The sequence below is a fragment of the Trematomus bernacchii genome, unplaced genomic scaffold (genome assembly GCF_902827165.1).
Source record: "Trematomus bernacchii unplaced genomic scaffold, fTreBer1.1, whole genome shotgun sequence".
Classification (NCBI taxonomy): domain Eukaryota; kingdom Metazoa; phylum Chordata; class Actinopteri; order Perciformes; family Nototheniidae; genus Trematomus; species Trematomus bernacchii.
This window is the reverse complement of record NW_022987313.1, coordinates 10,326,670-10,339,091: the sequence shown is the minus strand read 5'-3', so window position 1 is coordinate 10,339,091 and position 12,422 is coordinate 10,326,670. Positions and strand designations below refer to the sequence as shown.

The 12,422-nt window shown below is 42.3% G+C and overlaps 1 protein-coding gene across 2 annotated transcripts in view; it reads left to right on the top strand.

The window, feature by feature from the left end:
• Positions 1–871: 871 nt before the first annotated feature.
• dnajc17 (DnaJ (Hsp40) homolog, subfamily C, member 17) overlaps positions 872–12,422 on the top strand; it is a 32,707-nt gene continuing 21,156 nt past the window's right edge. For both annotated transcript variants that reach the window (XR_004555259.1, XM_034122562.1), the window contains exons 1-7: positions 872–1,074; positions 7,811–7,880; positions 9,498–9,556; positions 9,650–9,737; positions 9,933–10,009; positions 10,691–10,799; positions 11,519–11,568. Coding sequence is in view for 1 of the 2 variants with exons in the window: in XM_034122562.1 (XP_033978453.1) it covers positions 994–1,074; positions 7,811–7,880; positions 9,498–9,556; positions 9,650–9,737; positions 9,933–10,009; positions 10,691–10,799; positions 11,519–11,568 (534 nt within the window). In the remaining variant the exon portion in view is untranslated. The remainder of the gene's footprint in view (positions 1,075–7,810; positions 7,881–9,497; positions 9,557–9,649; positions 9,738–9,932; positions 10,010–10,690; positions 10,800–11,518; positions 11,569–12,422) is intronic.

The following is a 12,422-nucleotide window of genomic DNA, read 5'->3' as shown; positions in this document are numbered from 1 at the left end:
GTAGGCTAATAGGTAATAGCAGACTTCACCATGATTCAAATGTAAACAAAGATGGATCACAGCAGTCCCGAAAAAAACAACAAAGGTGTAAACTTTTCCAATATATCCTGTAGAGCCTGACACAGGCTGATGTTATAAAGTGATTATTATCAAAGATATATAAGAATTTGTGTTTATGTTGGCAGACTTGCAATACATAATTGTAGTACATAATACATAATTTAGGCTACAGGAAAGAACTTGAGATAACTTTAAAGAAAGTGTTGCTGTTGTCCATCATTTGTCCATCTAAACGGATGACAGTAATCTGAAGCACCAGTGCAACTGAGCATGTTTTATTCATAAATAACATTTATTTAGTCCACTTATTTAACTTATGTACCTGTGTATATGTGGAAAAAAACAGCCAATACATAATTTTGTTTAGTTTTTACTCCAAACCTCAAAAGTCAATAGGGTTGTATAGAATTTGTTGACATAAAACATAAATATAATGGTTGAGAAACACAATGCAGTTCCACAAATTGATACACTTAATTAGGGCCATAAATAAAGCAAACATGTAGCTATTATGATCAAAAAATGCTGATTGGATCTTTAATGACAGAGGTGAAACAAATAGACAAGGCTAGTGTAAAACCATTACACACCTGGAATAAATGTAAAGTAATACCTTCCTATTTTATCACTTGTTAGCAGCCAAAACAAATGTAAACCCGAGTCAAAAAGGTTAGGACTTATACAACCTATTTTTCAATGTAAATGCTATGGTAAAAATGCACAAAATATCAACAGCAATTCAGAACAGAGCACAGCAGAGCAAAAACTACAATTCCCAGGTTGCAGTGCACATCCCAGTTGAAAGGTTAAAGACGTCAACCGCACGCTGCCAGGAACGAGGACAACAACAAACCCCTGAATTAGCCAAACGTTAGCATTGCGTTAAAATATCTTATTTTTCTGTGTTGATACTGTTTTTAATTTTTTGTGAAAATGTCGAAAATGGCTAAGGATATCCTAAAGATGGACCTTTATGGTTTACTCGGAATTGACATCACTGCTACACCAAAAGAGGTATGTATGTAAGCTAGCTGTTAAGCTAATTAGCTAGATAGAAATACGTTACTTTAGATCAGATGCATATCAGTCTGGAGGATGTCCTTTCGGTAGAACGTTTATCCGAGTGCTGGCTAACATTACATGTAAAAAGCGTTTGTACTTGCACAAGAACAGACTGTACGTGTGCTGCATTTCACTTCAGAAGGCTATTTTAGCTTCTGGTTACCATGCAGCTTGTAACTGTGGGTCTGTGGTTATATTTTCCATGCATGTGTACTAACGTAACATAAAATAGTATTTTCTTCTTTAAAGTGAAACACCAGGTAAGTGAAGCGAGGACTGAAATTGTAGGTCAAATGAGACCTCAAGTAGCAAAAGACACCGGCTAATGTTTGAATCGCAGAAGTGTCATACATCGTAAAGGCCACTTGGTGGCGACGTTGTTACATTTCGATACCAAATAATAAACTGTAATACAACAACTGCACGAGGTGCATTTTGAATGAGAGGTGGATTTACATTCTAGGGCTGCAACTATTTGGGAAATTGTGTTCATCTACAAGTTATTTTCACTGTTTAATAGTTTGGTTTTTGAAATGTCAAATTCAATAAATAAAAGTCAACCACAACATTGCACAGATTAGGGAGACGTCCTATGAGTTTATCATCTCAATGACACATCGAATAATAAACGAATTGTGTTAGTTTGGAACATTTACAAATAATATGGACATGAGATTTCATTAGTTTTTTCTTAATTTATTCTTAATGAATGAATTACATCTGATGAGGCCTGGTAAAATGTTGTAATACTACAGGAAGCCTTTATAAGACAAGGTTCAAGGCTTTTATTAGTCCTACGTACATAGCTATAGTGTAGTTATGACGATGAAAATCTTAGGTCACAGGCTAGATATGTATTAGTATTCAGTATCTTAAATCCACAAGCCCAAAGGGAAATTAAAAATTGTGGCAAAATGGAGGTAGGAAGTGTGTGTGTGTGTGTGTGTGTGTGTGTGTGTGTGTGTGTGTGGGTGTGTGTGTGTGTGTGTGTGTGTGTGTGTGTGTGTGTGTGTGTGTGTGTGTGTGTGTGTGTGTGTGTGTGTGTGTGTGTGTGTGTGTGTGTGTGTGTGTGTGTGTGTGTGTGTGTGTGTGTGTGTGTGTGTGTGTGTGTGTGTGTGTGTGTGTGTGTGTGTGTGGTGTGTGTGTGGTGTGTGTGGTGTGGTGTGTGTGTGTGTGTGTGTGTGTGTGTGTGTGATCAGATGGGCGATCAGATGGGCTACTTATCTCAGTCGTTTACCGCGCTTCTTCAACGCTATTATCATGCATGTTGTTTATCACAGACATGTGACGGAGCTCATCCCAGAGCCTGTGTGTGTGGGCTTAGCCACATCTTGTAAAACATGGCCTTGACGTAGGGGGATTTGCGTTCTGCTTCTCCTCCTGGTTCTATTTAGCATCTCTATTTTGTTCTGCTGTTGACCTTTTTTCTTCTAAGCTTGGCTGGCTGATAAATGCTGCGGAAACTGGCCTGTCAAAAGTCTAAGATTTAGTGACTATGAATGACTGGGGTTTGCATAATCCTTGTAGTGCTGAGGAAGACTGTTGCTAAGGCTAGCCTCCATTTAAAGAGTTATGATCTTGCATATCAGCGGGGCTTTGCTAATAATTGCCCAAGTGTGATTTACCTACCACAGATTGCCTGTTGAGACAATGTCAACAGCCAAAACCACACAAAATGTCCCATGGTCTATTCAGCTAGTCAAATTGTAGTGTACCTGTTGTGTTGCAGACTGTGACTAGATGCCTGGATGATTTACTTCCAGACGAAGCACCACAGAAAAGTGATTGCATTACACTGTAATTGCGCATTGTAAACTAATTTCTCCCAATAATGAGATTCTTCTGTTAGTTTCTGCTTTGTCAAACTCAGGATAGATTACAATTATTATTGCATTTTAAGGTACACTGCACTGGCAGGACACATCAAAATTAATGCAATTGGTGGTCATCCGGTTTTCTGGTCGTTCAACATCAGGCAGCATCGCCCAGGTGTTTTATGTTCAATGCATTGCTGCGTCTGTTATACACATAAAGTAAAGATATTACATTTATCAAACCCCTTGACATTATGAACAAAAACCTGAACAACTGATGTGTTATCAATCACAATTAGCTTGAAATCATTAATCAACATTATTTTGTAAAATGCACGTATCTTCTACTATTCCCTCAAACTTTAAAACACTATCATACTGAAAAAATCAGTCTCAGTTCGACTAGACTTAGGGATGCTCCGATCGCCAATGAATCTCCCGCCCCGGACACACAAGCACGCGGTTTGATTGGCTAGAGCTTGTACTGGCATATGATTTGATTGGCTGACGCTTCCGCCGAAGCTTCAAAAGTTGAACATTGCTCAACCTTTGAAGCGAGCAACGCGAGCAAAGCGAAGCAACGCTCCCACAATGCAGTTCGGCAAAGCGTGACGTCACCCCATTCAAAGTGAATGGGCAGAAGCGTTGAAGCTTCAACGCACGCCGCCGTGTGGACGGGCCGTGGGCTCAAGCTTGCCGTGTGTAGGGGCCGTAACGGCCCGTCCACACGGAGGCGTGCGTTGAAGCTTCAACGCTTCTGCCCATTCACTTTGAATGGGGGTGACGTAACACTTTGCCGAACTGCATTGTGGGCGCGTCGCTTCGCTGAATGGGGGTGACGTCACACTTTGCCGAACTGCATTGTGGGAGCGTCGCTTTGCTTTGCTTTGCTTTGCTTTGCTTTGCTTCGCTTCAAAAGTTGAGCAATGTTCAACTTTTGAAGCTTCGACGGAAGCGTCAGCCAATCGAATCATATGCCAGTACAAGCTCTAGCCAATCAAACCGTGGGCTTGTGTGTCCGGGGCGGGAGATTCATGTGATTGGTTGTTGGTCGAGTTTCAGACATGCCTGCCGGCAAGCTTCAACGCACGCCGCCGTATGGACGCTGCGTAACTGTCTGTTTTGCTCCGCTCACCGGTCCGTCACAGCGGGTGGAGCTGCAGGATTTCTGCTTCACACGCGTTGCATAGCCTACCACTATTTTATTGTCATTTTCGGACACCTTAAAATACTGCCAGACTGGTGAAGCCATTTTGGCAAGCTTGTTTTGCCGCGCACAGAGAAAAGTGTCAAGTATTTTAAGTCATAATATTACGTCATGCGATCGGCTCTCGCGATTGGCATTTTTAGAGAGCACCGATCGATCGGCAGAGAGTGAGTATCGGCCGATATCGATCGGCAGAGAGTGAGTATCGGCCGATATCGATCGCCGGCCGATCAATCGGAGCATCCCTAACTAGAGGTTTGGTCAGGTTCAAGCGCATAAGCACTTAGAAAGTTAATTACAGTGTTTTCTGTTTCTCTTCATTAAATCCGTTTTTTCTTCTTACTTTTAGTTCTTCTTTCCTGTGTGGTCATGCCCTCTGGCTCTGTGCCCCTCTCATTGCTCCTCTTCTTTACTTTTTCCTGTCGTGCCTTTTATTATTTTCCTCCAGCTGATAATGTCCCATAAATACAGAGCGTTGTAATTAAGGAGGATGGGCCCATGGCAGATCAGGCAGCTAATCAGCCTCACAGGCTAGGGGCCCCACCAGGGCTGTGACGAGGCTGCTCTAGGACCAGTTTGTCAACTGTAATTGGCACCAAAGCCTGGTGTAATGAGGACAAGATGTGGGCCTGCAGTTGCTGTGGCAGGCAGGGATCAGGGAGGCACACACAGTCTGTTTTTCGCCGGCACTAACCATTGGGGCTACTGTTTGACTGCTGCTGCACGATAGGAGTCTTTCCGTGATTTCTTGGTTCCTCTTTTTGCAAACTGAATCGTGTGAAATAGTTGAGATTGTTTGCCATTTAGTTTGTCTTGTGCTTAAGACAAGGAGACTGAGCATGTGACAGCCTAGAATAATTTAAAAAAAGCAAATGAAGACACAGCAAAAAAAAGTTTTCTAAGCACATGGGACAGCAGTTGGTTTCGGGCCAGGAGTTCTTCTGGGTTTCTCTTCACACAGTCTCACTCATAATTGATTTAGGAGCCAACATCTAAAAGGTCATGGTGAAATGCACACAGATAATTGCGACAGTAATTGACTGCATTAGTCCTGCAGGAGGATGCCACTCGATCTGAGAGCTCTTATCCGCACATGTGCTAGATTCTTCAAAAGTTGGCCCGCTTTGGCTTATATTTAGTAGGACCAAACGGCTTCAGGGTCTTCCAGCATCAATTAAGGCTTGCGTGTGACTGCATTGATGGGAGTAATCATGTATTATTTAACAAAACTGCTCTGGAGGCTCAGTAGAGACAAGATATCTTGGAGGACGCTAGACAAAGTGAAAAAGAAAAAGGAAAGAGGAGGAGATGGGGAGAAAAGGCGGTAGGATAATTAGCTGCAGTTTAGAGAAGCATGTGTGTTAACTACGTCTGTAAGTGAACTCAGTGAGACAAAGGTGATGACACGATACATCGCCGCTCTTCAACAAATCGATGACAGTATTTACTTGTCAAACAGCTCAGCTAACCAGAATTTTGTCCCGACAATGTCAAACATTTGCTCAGCTTTCAGCGGAGATGTGTTTTCCTTGTCAGCTGGCTGCAGGTGATAAATAACATGAGAAGTAGATGAAAGTGTGACATGAGGACACGGTATGAGGAGCTCTTAGAGGAACATAGCAGTGATATCTATGCCCCTTTTATCTCAAATCACGTCAACTTAACTTCACAGCTGCAAACTGTGTTGCTCTGTTTTGGAAATATGAATGTATCTTTCTACTATTTTACGCCTAACATTGGTTCTACCCTTTCTAAACTTGGTAACCTGTGTAATGCATAGAAGTTTGCATTGGGTTGCAGGCTTTGTCAAATTTGTATTTTGGTTGTGAGGTAACGAACTGTGGGCTTTTTGTATCAATATGCACTTAAACTGCACTGTGATGGACTACACAACTCAAGCAAGTTTTATGGAATAATAAGCAATACAATAAGGTGAAATAGATTTGAAATGAATGGAAACCAATAACTGCTTTGAGCAAGGGCAGAAAACACAATTTTAGTCAAAGACCTACAATTGTATAGTCCTTTTGTGAAGCAGACTTTCGTTCTCAAAGAACTGATTGGGCCGTATAAGGAATGGAGTTCTCCAACTGTTCTCACCACCTAGCCATTGCTCAGGATGCAATGGCTTTCATAATGACCATTCTTGCCTTTTTAACTTAATCTTGGTCCCAGAAATGAACACCATCATTCACCTGTATAGGGATGAATGATGTTACGTTTGAACTTAGGTTTAAGTTCTAATTTCCTGCAACAAGCCCCCGGTAAACTCCAAAGGGTTCACCGGGGGCTTGTTGCCTTCTTGTGATCAAGTGCAGTCTTACCTCTTGTACTTTGGAAAATTGGCATGCGGTGTAATATTCCTTAATTGACTGTCATGGAGACTCATTGGAGTTGCTGTTGAAGAATGCTTGGACACTGATGCATTACACCATTCTGTTCGGTTCCCTCACAGTTTTGTTCCCCCCCCCAGTTAAGTTAAGTCTGTATGTTTTGGCGTGCACTCTTAAGATAAAATTGTGCAAAACAACACTCAGGGAAACATTACATATGCCAGAGGACAAGGCGTCCAATGCAAACGTTTCCCAGACACGAAGAAAGTAGCTCCCAAGTTCTGGGGCCCGTAGAATGCTGGCGGGAGATTGATTTGCTCAAAGGGGGGTGTTTGAAAACGTGCAGAACGTTGGCATGGCTGATTAAAACTGGTGAGAAATGAATGTCAGTATGTGTGCTCGTGTCTGAGTTTGGATATAGGGGAGCTATATGTGCCAAGTTCTTAGCATGCAATGCATACATGCGAGCGTGTGTTTTTGAGGTTTTGAAAGCTTCAGCGCCGCGCTCTACAGCCCCCTCTGGTCTCCACGGAAAGTTTCCCTGCTTCCCTTCTGTCTCCAGAGGAGCAGTGATCTAATGAAAACCACCTTGTCATTAACGTGTCCCTAGAAGGACCAATGAATGGTTAAAATTCCAAGCAGTGACCCAGGGTTAAAAAATCAGCTATAACTAAAACCTCATATGACATTACAATACTCCGAAGTATTGTTTAGTTTTTCCACTTTGGTTCTCCGAACCCCCCAAAAGTTTTGGCTACCTGCCTAAGATATTAATGGCAGCTTTCTCAGATTTGTTATAGACAATGGCACTCTGTTTGTGTATGTTATTGTAACGTTTTTTTAAAGTTTGAATAAAGATGGTCTAATACTAGGCTGCAACTTAAGGCCACATTTATCTTGCACGCTGGCAATGTGCCTGGGAACAGTTTGGAATTCTTGTCCAAGTAATTGACTTTGTGTGCCGAGGTGGTTAGATTCCATTAACAACATGTCAGAAGGACACGAAGCAGAGGATCAGCTCAGGTGTTGATTTGATTCAAACAATACTATCGCAGATTTGTATTTGAACGCGGACCACATTCCAATCCCCAGTGCTTTCATGTCAGACTGTTACCACTTCTGCCATTATTTCAATGGGACCATCATTTCTTTTTAATTCAGACTTTGGTTTTCTGGGGCAAGGATGACAGGATAAAGATAATTGGTACTGAGAGTAAGAATGTAACTTTCACATGGCCAAAATCTGTGCTTAAGTGGATGATTCTTTCTCTTTGTGTCCTAATCAACGTTTTCCACTCTTCATAACTCTAGGGCTTCTTCTGTTTTTCACTTAGATCAAGAAAGCTTATCGACAGAAAGCCTTGACATGCCATCCAGACAAGAACCCAGACAACCCAAAAGCAGGTGAGTGCGGTAGTCATTGTGTTTATCTGTGTGTGTTTCTTTTCACCTCCTCACAATTCTGAGCCTCATCTCTCTGTCAGTCACCCTATTCAACTGGAACAAGAGCTATTAGAAGCTTATGCAATTTCTGCATTGTTTTCTAAAGAATTAGGGTTAATCGCCTGACCGACTGGCCACCATGCTTCAGAACCAAAAAACGAATGCTCCCTGAAGTAGTAATGCTCTCATCAAGTCGTACCCTGCCAGACGGCCTAGCCACAGCTCTCTGTGGGACGTCTAACCAGCGCCTGTCTCTCCCGCCGGCTTTCTAGCCAGACGGGACCAGCCAAACACCGGCAGCCCAACCATCACCACCAGCGTTTCCACACTCCATCCCTCTTTGGCTTGAGTCCTTCTGCACGCCTGTCGCCAACCAGCATGTCTACAATTAGACCAGGAAATCTCAGCGTAGCTTTTAGTCGAGAGGAAGGGGGAAAAAAAGGAAACCTTGGACAAAAGACTGATCACGAGGCATGTTTTCAAGTGCGGTTTATGCGGTTGCTGGATGGTTCAGACAATTCCTGATTATGTCAGGAGGAAGAAAAAAACTGGGAAATTGGTATGGTTTGTGGGGTTGAGAGGGATAATACAAAAGCAGGGGGTCGGTTTCCCAGAAATGTAAAAGAAGTGGTTTGGAGGGCCTCAGCGCTTGAACCCGCTCATGGACAAACTCTGTCTCTATCGCACGAAAAAGAGGCAAGACTCTGGATTTGCTGCTCGTCAGGGGGAAGCTTGTATGCATGTAAGAGGTGACTTAGGGGTCATGATTCCTCAGACTGCAGACAACCCCACACTATTTCTTCACTTTCCTCAACCCCCCATGTTGTGACACTCTAGCTGCCTAGTGGGCATGGCAGGTCTCCCCCAGTTGGATTTCTTTCCAGGCCATTATATGCGTGTAGGTAACCTGAGCGCCTCTCCTGGCAGCCTGATCTCCAGAGCCTCATGTTAGTGTGCACTGCCGCTCCCCAGAGGGAGTAACAGTATCGGCCCGTTAGGCCTCCCATCAGAGAATGATTAAGCCCGGCCAGTATAGTGCAGCAGTGTGGCGGTTGTATGATGGAGAGTGGGATTGTGGTCTCTCTGTGTGTGTGTGTGTGTGTGTTGGATGACAACTGGGGGAGGTGGAGTGTTGCGTGGTAGTGGTGATTGCGGCAGTGGCCCCTCGAGGTGCTCTAATGGAAGATAGATGGAGAGGCCTAGGATTTGTGTGGGAATGCACGTCCGTGTCATCGGAGGAAACTGGTTTCGTGAGACACACGGCACCTTTTTTAAAGGACAAAAATGTCTCCTTTTTTTTCAGGCCTTTGTCCCAGCTTCAGCTTTATGATGCAATGTTGAGCACATTAAGCCTCCTTTGGTATAAGCAACTTTCTTTATGTCAAATCACCTTATTTTTTATCCCTTTTTGTTTAAGGTGCAAAATGATCTAATTAACAAATGTTATATCTTAGTGTAATTTATTTAAATAAAAATATTTGCTTATTCCATGTTCGAAACTTTGGTTCCTGTGAAAATATACTAAAACCTTTGCCAGTAGCAGAATGTTTATGTTTTTACTTTTCCACTTTTTTCCAGTGGAGCTCTTCCACCAGTTGTCCCAGGCTCTCGAGGTGCTAACTGATGCTCCTGCCAAGGTAATACGGCGGATGCCTCTCACCTCGTCATCAATGCTTATTCACACTCACACAGAGACTTGATTTCATCCTGGTGTCTAACACTGTTTTCAGGCTGCCTATGACAAGATCTGCGCTGCCAAGAAACAAGCAGAAGAAAGACACAGGAAGCTAGATGATAAGAGGAAGAAAATAAAACTCGGTAAGTCCCTTTCCATATCCTGCATCATCTCAAGGCTCATGATTTACTTATTTTCTAACAGGGGATACTATATTTTAAAGTGCTGGGTAAGCTGCATGGATGTCAAGGATGAAATTCAACAAGAAGCTGCACAGTTTTGTCTACTTCGCTTGTTGTAAAAAGATACTTGAGTGTGTTTGTATTTTGCTTTGACAGACTTGGAGTCCAGAGAGCAACAAGCAGAAGCTCAGACTCAGGATGAGGCCTTTAACACTAGAACACTTGAAGAAGAGGTAAGAGAATGAAGAGAAACCATATGAGAGATGAACCAAATATCAATACACTTCAGTCCTTATCGTTGTAATGTGAAAAAGGTATCCAGTTCATCCAGGAAACTCTGAAGCACTCCTCCCAGGTGCTTTCTATTCTGTTTTTCGTCAAATACTCCCTTCGGATTGAGTTAATATCCTCCAAAGACTTGGGTCAGGAACAAAGGCTTTATCTGAGAGAGGCTTTTTTTTTTGCTGCCATATCATAATTATCAGTAAACCCATTGGGTGATATTGCATGACTTGATACACTTTGTTCGGGAAGCCAATAATAAATAAAAATGGTGTGCGTGCCTCCTAGGTGAGTCATGGCGTGTGCTCAATGTGTTAAGGCATGTAAATATGTGGCCACGTGCCATGTTGGGGGAAGAGGTAACCAGTAGGTGGCACTGTTCCATTTTCTGTGTTATCTCAAGAGGTCTTTGCTTTAACTGAAGAAATAAGGTCTGCACACCGTCCTGGAAATCTCAAATGAGCAGAAATGGTGTCTTAGAATGAGATAGACGGACAGGTGGTGACCTTTTTATATAATCAATTTATGGTGATAACTTATAAATCAGTGATTAATGAAAGAGCTAATTGACTGTCTCTCCAAAGCTGTATGTCTGTTCTTATTATGGTATGGTTTGTGTCTGTTTCTATCAGATAGCCCGTTTGAGAGAGGAGGGATCCAGGCAGCTTGAGGAGGAACAGAGGCTCATCAGAGAGCAGATCCAGAGAGAAAGAGAAACACAGCAGACAGGAAGCTTCACAAGTATGTGTACCTCCAAGATTTAACCTAGTCCAGTCAGTCCAGGTAATCCAAAACAGTTCAGTGCAGTCCTGTTTTTTCCCCTGGATGAATCTAGTTTGATCCAGTGAAGACTAGCCTGAATGAACCATAATACTCTCAATCCAACCTTAACGGTCACCAGCTTCCCGGTGGTTCTCCAAATATTATACACATAAAAATCTATATATATATTTGAATGGATGTTTCGCATTGTCAAGATGTCTATGTTTTTTGGCAGTAAGACAATATAGCATTGTGATAAAAGAATGCCAAACATCACGCACACACAATGTTTGTCCATCCAACTTTATGCCTCTTGGTTTTTGCTTTAAGCCTCAGTGAGACATGAAAAAAAAGTAAGAAGCTTGTAAAATAAGACGAATAGAAGTGTGGGTATTTAAGGGAATTACTGATTCTTGGCCCTAGACGTAGAGCTCTTTTTGTGGCTGGACAATTACTCGTGCATAGTCGGCACGTCTTTTGAGTCTCCTCTATTTGCACGCAGGCAGGCCTCCCAGCCCTCCGCTGGATAAGCGCTCTGGCTGGACCATCTCGAGAGGCACTCAGTGGATTATTAGACTGCACTAAGAGACATACATTTACCATAGGACAGCCAGTTTCCACATCTAAGTCAAAACAATTGTTTCCTTGTATTTTCACTTAACTGTCTCATCCCTTTGACCCTTATGTTTTCTTTTCAGTCTCAGGAGTGGTGAGATGTTCCAAAACCAATGTGACCCCCAAATTGAAGGTACGTTTTTCAACAATGGGCTTTAAGTCCGGGGAAGAGAGGTCAGGACGAGGTTTGCACTTCTTGGAGACTAACATATTAAAACGGAAAAGAGGAACAGCTCCATCTGAGTGAAAGCGCAGGCAGAACCTCAGCGGGGATTTTGATTTTGATTTCTGATATTCTGAACAAACTGTGCTGTTTGTATTTGCTGTAAAGTGTCTTTACTGTAGGGTATTTTTATTATATGTAGAGCACTTTGGCTCGACCAAAAATCGTTTAAAAATGTGCTATATAAATAAAACTTGATTTGATTTGATTTGATTTTGATAAAACCATTGACATTTGTAATTCATTATTTGGAGACCACATACGCTGTCTTAGCACTGAGCGCACACGTTGTTCTAACGCCCATTCTTCCAGAGTAGGCCTAAAGTCGTCCGGAGGCCTGTAACGATGCCAAGAGAGGGCTTATTATATTTCCTCCTGGAAACTGCCTAGCCCGGCATATTAACGGACACTCTGGGGACGTTAGCTAATGTGTTTAGACATTAAATCTGGTTTTCAAATTTGATAGCCATCTAGTGCAGCAGTGTATTCCCCAACATTGTGTATACAGTTAGAAAAACAAACATTAGCAGTATGAGGGACTACATCACGGGTCACATTCAAGAACATGGGAACATTACTGCATAAACATATCTCAGAGAATGTTGGCTCTTCTTATGTTGATGATTAAAAATAAGTCTTACATTTTCTGTTTTGCCTGCATGTTTTTTTGCAAAACAAATATTACATCTGATACAATATAATACTGATCCTTAAAGATTAAACATGATTTATAGATAAAAAAACACATCTGACTCTGTTAGACA